Source organism: Manacus vitellinus, unplaced genomic scaffold (genome assembly GCF_001715985.3).
Source record: "Manacus vitellinus isolate BGI_N305 unplaced genomic scaffold, ASM171598v3 scaffold_31_pilon, whole genome shotgun sequence".
Lineage (NCBI taxonomy): Eukaryota > Metazoa > Chordata > Aves > Passeriformes > Pipridae > Manacus > Manacus vitellinus.
The window spans coordinates 8,995,895-9,001,894 of NW_021940379.1; the positions used below are offsets into that span (position 1 = coordinate 8,995,895).

Genomic DNA, 6,000 nt, shown 5'->3' on the forward strand with positions numbered 1-6,000 from the left:
AGGGATCTGACATCCTCCAAAGTAAAAACTGCAGTGAAAAGTGTCCCAGCATTACCCTGTGGCTGTGATCTGATGCTCTGCTGCTTTCCCAGAGCCCTCATGAGCTCACGGTCATGACGTTCTCCTGGAGCAATCCTGTGCTTTCTGTGTTACTGGTGTTAGTGCAGACAGCTCTGTCACTGCTCTCCTGTAGTGCTGTAGTTACCATTCCCTTTCTTCCTGATAACATCTTCAGTCTGATGTACAGTTTAAAAACAAAGAGACTTGTTCCTCATCTGCCTGGTTTGTGTGGCTCCAGGGTTTTTGGACAAATGGCTCTGCTTTGCCTCTGAGTGTTTGACTTTTCCATGTTCTGCTTAGTTTTAAATTCAGATCCCATATCTGAGAAAAAATTTTGACCTTCCATGCTGAATGACATTTTCTTAGATCTTCCAAATACAGTTGCTGATTTTCCATCACCCAAGCATGGTGTTTTAAAAATCTGCTAGAGAATGGTCATAAATTAGATATATTAAATGTAAGGGTGCAGGAATATTTTGAGTATGTTGTGACAGATGGATATCATGTCTTTCCTCTTTTAGGGTGGTTGGTGGCTTTGAGACTCTGACTGCTATGGAGAATGTGGAAAGTGACCCAAAAACAGACCGTCCCAAGGTACGTGTGAAGCACCAGGGGCTGTGGCCTCGCATGGCAGTGCTCCTCACCCTGCTGACACTTCTCAAAACTGAATTTGGGGGAGATGGCACAACTTAATCAGCAGATGGAATTATTGTTCTACTCTTCTGCTCCCAGGAGGAAATACAAATTCAGACGACGACGGTGTTTGTTGATCCCTATGAAGAGGCTGATGCACAGGTGAGGATGGTTGGTTGGCTGGCTGTTTTATTTGAAAGGCCAAAGCTCTTCTGTGGAGAACTTTGTAACTTAATGCCTTTTCTTTGAACATGGGCAGCCCCTGGCCCATATGGTTGCCAGCTAAGGTTAAGCAGCTGCCATTCAGCAGTGCCTGGTGTGCCAGGATCATCATCACTCTTTCGGTGCAGAGTTACCCTTGCAGCTGAGTCTGGCACGGTGCCCAGGCCATCAGCTTCCCATGGCTTCCTTTCAAATGCCCACTCTAGCTCTGGGTAGCTTCAGGTAAGAAGGAAGGACTCTTCCTGTAGGTAGCCTGTTTGCAGTGGCCATTGAAGGTGTCTCCTGAAGCCTGCCCTGTAATCACCGCGGTGCCGATTGCTGGGTTAGAGTGCTTAAAGCTTCAAAGAATTGTAGACCTTTTCTCCTTTGTCTCCTGCAACAGATTGCATCCTTTGCTTCCCACAGGTCACTGCTGAAAGAGAGAAGTTCCAGCAGGAAGAAGAAGCAGCCAAAACAAAAGCTGAGGTGGTCCCACCACAGAAGGAGGTCCAGGCTCCTAAAACTTACCGGCAGGGGATTGGAAAATACATCAACATGGCTGCAGCGTGAGTTCCCTGCCCATCTGATCTTGGCTGAGTGTTTTAGGTTCTTTTCCTGCTGGATGCTGACTATGTTCAGTGCCATTGCTCAGATGTTTGGTTTGTGCCAGCAAAGACATCTTCATGTAGTCCTAACAGTCAAGAGTTTCCTCTCCTGTTGTTTTTCAAGATTACAAGTTAACTGAGCATTTCTTTTAGCACTTGAACGTGACCAAGTTGGTCTTTAGCAAGTTGGCCTTTAACAGCATGTACTGACTTCAGAACTGTAGATATATTTCCAGAACTCAGAAGTCCTTGAGGAACTAACTGTACAGTGTCACTTCCCACACTATCTGTTATCCTCTTCCTTTTCTGAAGGCCATGGTCCCACAGATGTTTTTCATTTAGCAACTTCTCCCCTGCACAAAGTAGTTTCCCTAAGCCCCCATCAGTCTGCTGATCTGGTTCCCTGTTCAGCCACACAAACAGCTGAACTGGAAAGGGGAGCAGGTTCCCAGGCCTGCTGTGGGAGCACAGGGTGTCTGGTGAGTAGCTCCTGGTACCCGGCTGGTTGGACAGGCTTATCCTAAAGCACCCTCTCCCAGACACCCTTTGTACTCCTGTCAGGATTGGCAGCACTGTTTCTTTCCTAAGGACACTACAGAATCCTGGCTGAGCAACAGCTTAGCATGTGTTTGGGAAAAATTAAAATAAATGCCTTCCACTTGATTTTTAGCAGACTTCTCTAAAAGCATTTGTGAAAGTGTTGTTGTCTGTCTGCATAAAGGCCTATATTTATGCATACACAGATCTGGGCAGCTATTTAATCAGTTTGTGTGTGCCTCTGTGACTTACAGGCATTTGCATAACTGTGAGAACAGAAATATGTTAGCCCAGGTGGGTCAGTTTGGTGCGTCAGTAAAATGTTTCATTTACGAAATACTGCTTGTCCCTTAAAATATGTTCAACTTAAAACTGCTGCCATGTTGCACTGTATTTACAGAGGAAACACTGGCCGAGCTTGTGGCTCTGTGGAAAGGACCAAGCAGTATAGAAAGGACCTTCAGTCCTTGCAGCCTGCCTTGACACTGGGAGTTTGTCCACACAGCCCTTTGGCAGGTTCAGGGTTCTCTGTTCTCCCTGTCATCTACTGATACCTGACAATAAAACCAGAGCACATGAGCTGGCTGCATGTTTCCCTGGGGTTGCAAACTCTGCTCAAACAGCAGCAGCAGCTGCAACAGGTTGGGCTTGAGAAACAGGAAAGGATCTGAGAAGCTCGCCCAGCTGCTTTATACCTAATTCCTCATGAATCCATTCGCTGCCACAAGTGCAGGTGAGAAGGTGTAGAAGGAACTCGTGGCTCATGTTTTCATCATGACCATGATAAAAAAGTACAGCTGGTAAATCTTCAGCTCCGGCCTGGAGAACTTAATGTGCTTTGAACACATTCCTGGAAGTGTTCAAAGCCTGACCCAAACCATGCCCACAGACTCACACACTCTTTCTGGCCTTGCCAGGGGCCCCCATGTCCAACCCCCTGCAGTCCCCGTGCTGGCACAGAGCTTGCACTGCTCTCTGCTCGGCCAGGGATGGGCTAGTTCTGGTACAGCTGTTGTTGGGGAGAACAGGCATCCAGCTGCCCTGGTCCTGCTGAAGAGTAAATAGTCCCTGAGAGTTGTTTTCGTTTTGGCTCCAGGAAGCGCAGCGCAGAGGAGGACGGGCCCTCGACCAGCACAGCTGCGAAGAAAGAGAAAAAGAGCTCAGGCTTTGGGGACTTCAGCTCCTGGTAGCAGCACGGGGAGCCCAGCACTGGGGCAGCACAGCAACAACAGAAAAGGAGCCTCCCACGTGTCCCCAGAGAGCCTGAAAGACAGTCTGTCCTGGGGAGGGAAGGCACTGGCCTGCCCTTCCCCTGGGAAAGAGAACTGCTGCTTTGTTGAGGCCGGTTAATGTGGCTTTGTTTTCTAGAGAGCTCGTCCCCCCACGCTGCATCTTCCTCGAAGGCCGTTGTGTTGTTGTTTTGCGAAGCAGGGGCAGGCAGCCCAGCTCCCCAGGGCTCAGCTGGAGCCTTTCTCTGCATGGCTGGCAGTGGCCCAGGCAGAGCCCAGCCCCACAGGACGCTGCAGGGAGCAGGACGGGGGTGAAAGAGCTCCTTTCACAGGTAATGATCCCCAGACCGGCCGTGTGCCAAGCAAAGGAATGAGTGAATGTGCTGGGAAGTGCCTGTGCTGCTGCAGGGCTCTGTGCAGGGGCCCCAGCCTGTCCTACCCTTCCCTTCCAGCTGCCTCTTGCTGCTTCTCAACAAGGACCAATTTTGTCTCTTGCTCTTTGTGGGCCTGCTGGGATGGTGCCTTGGTCTCCAAAGGGCCTCGCTGGCTCCACAACGAGCTCTCTCTGAACCTGTTAAAGTGTCAACAGCCTGGGGGAAGCTGCAAATGTAGATGGGGATCCTGGGGTAACTGCACCACTTGTTGCTCCCAGTGGCTGCCCTTCCCTGAGCCACTGGACAGCCAGAGGGGCCAGGATGCACCAGCTGACACCTGCCCTCAGGTCCCAGAAACTGCAGCCTGGAGCAACTGAGCAGGAACAGAAAGAACCGTCCCTAAGGCTGCTCCTTGCAGGGGAACACAGCCCGTGTCTGCCCTGACATCAGGCTTCCCATCACTAGGGAAAACCATATAATAGAGCTGGCAGGCATCTCGGATATTTCCGTTTCATGCCCACAAATTATTAGGAATCTTAATAAAGCCTTATGGAGTAAAGGGATATCAGCCTGTGAAGTTTTAGTCCCAAAACATCTGTGTGTTACCTTCGCTTAGATGTTGCAGGCTCTGTCCTGAATGTTACTTTGGAGTTCATCTTAGGTGTTTTCAGGTGAGAGAAATGCCCTTCCTACCTCCTGTGTGGCTGAGGAGAAAGTTTTGTAATCCCCTTTGGAACAATACATTTGTATCGGTGGTTTCATGTTTTAAGAGAAGACTCCACTTATATAAAATTGCTGTAAAAACTTTTGGTAAAATATTTTGCATTAAATGCTTTTATTTTCTTTTGAGTGCTTGCCTTCAACTGTTCAACTATCATTTCCAAGATCATGGCATTGCAAAGTTGATTGTTGTACAAGGAAATGATTCATTCGTGCTTTTTAAGATGCTCGTAAGGAACTGGGATCTCTGCGGATATGATTGCATCTTTGTTAAATCATAGGAAGTTCAAACTAGTTTGAAAGAATAATAGGGGGGGTTGTTTTGCAACATTTTTGAGCAACTAAGTTTGAAATAACATGTTTGATTACTGGAACAGGGGGTATGATGGTACTTTCCTAAAGCTGAGTTTATTCTGTCCTATTGGAACCTCTTGTTTCTACTGGGCTGGCCTTTTCAGGATAAATTGTTATTGATTCCTTCTACCTAACTTGTACTTCAGCACATTTTTGAGTCATCAAGTTCACAGTATTGCTAGAGCTGGAATAGTTTCTTGAATCCATAAACGTAAAATGCTTTTTTTGTACTAGATTAAAATGAAGATTATTATGAAGGAAAGGAGCTTTTGATTACAAGGAAGGCAGCAGAGGTGTGGCAAGGATTCCCATTTCAGCAAGTCCTTGCTGCAGATTGATCCAAGGTGGCAGATGCCCATACCAGGAGCAGAAGTTCAGCAAAGCAGTGAAGGGCTCAAGTGCACCAAGTCACGGCCAAGCCCTCGGAAGGGAGAGGAAGGCTGAGCGTGCTGGAGCAGGCGGGTGCCGGAGGGGCCGTGCCACTGGCTTGGTGGGTGCAGAGGGCTCTTGCAGCCCCCCAGGCACAGGTGACCCCAGCATGGGCCTTGTCAGTCCCCTTGGCTCTTGATGGAGTCACAGCATGGCCGTGGCCACCCTGCAGCTGGCAGATAAGCCCCACACTCAGGCGCTGGGTTGGAAGTATCGACTGTTTCTGGGATCCTCCTGCAGCCCCTCACCAGCAATGTTTGGAAGGAACAGGATGTCGGAAACCTGGCACAGGAAGCAGCTTTTAAAAGCAAGAGAGGGGATTTGCCAAACACCCCCCAGGTTCACACTGTTTGCTTTGGAGAAGGCAAGCAAACTCAATCAGACAGGAAGGAGGCGGGCAGCGCCTGCCCCGGCCGGCAGCACTTACACTACAGGGTGCAGGCAGAGAGTTCTCACTTCCTCTCTTTCTTTGGAAAGCATGTTTGTTATCACAGCCCTGGTGCAGGATTTAACCACCCTGTGCTGTGACTGTGGGGAAGGGGCCAGAGCCAAGGCTGTGCTCAGAGCTCAGGGAGCACAGAGCCCCTTGCTCTGGGACATAGGTGGATCCATGGAAACGACATCCAACCCCTCAGCTCAGACCTGGGTATCCCATCTCTGCCACCCACAGGGACCAAGATTCCCACTGCAGTGCAAGGCTGGGACCAGGCTGCAGAGCTGGGAGGGGCAGTGGGATGCCATCACTCCCTCCTGCTCTGCCACACAGCCACCAGTGTCCACCCATCCCACACAGTGCTTTAGCTCACTGACCTGACACAAACAGCCAGCAGTGGGTTTGCTTCTTGGGCCTTAAACCCT

The 6,000-nt window shown here is 49.5% G+C and overlaps 1 protein-coding gene across 1 annotated transcript in view; it reads left to right on the forward strand.

The window, feature by feature from the left end:
- The window catches only part of PPIL2 (peptidylprolyl isomerase like 2), a 67,024-nt gene extending 62,536 nt beyond the window's left edge, over positions 1 to 4,488 (forward strand). Inside the window, exons 18-21 of the mRNA XM_029961223.1 lie at positions 582 to 654; positions 793 to 855; positions 1,321 to 1,460; positions 3,133 to 4,488. Coding sequence (XP_029817083.1) covers positions 582 to 654; positions 793 to 855; positions 1,321 to 1,460; positions 3,133 to 3,226 — 370 coding nt within the window. The 3' untranslated portion in view covers positions 3,227 to 4,488. The remainder of the gene's footprint in view (positions 1 to 581; positions 655 to 792; positions 856 to 1,320; positions 1,461 to 3,132) is intronic.
- The last annotated feature ends 1,512 nt before the right edge of the window (positions 4,489 to 6,000 follow it).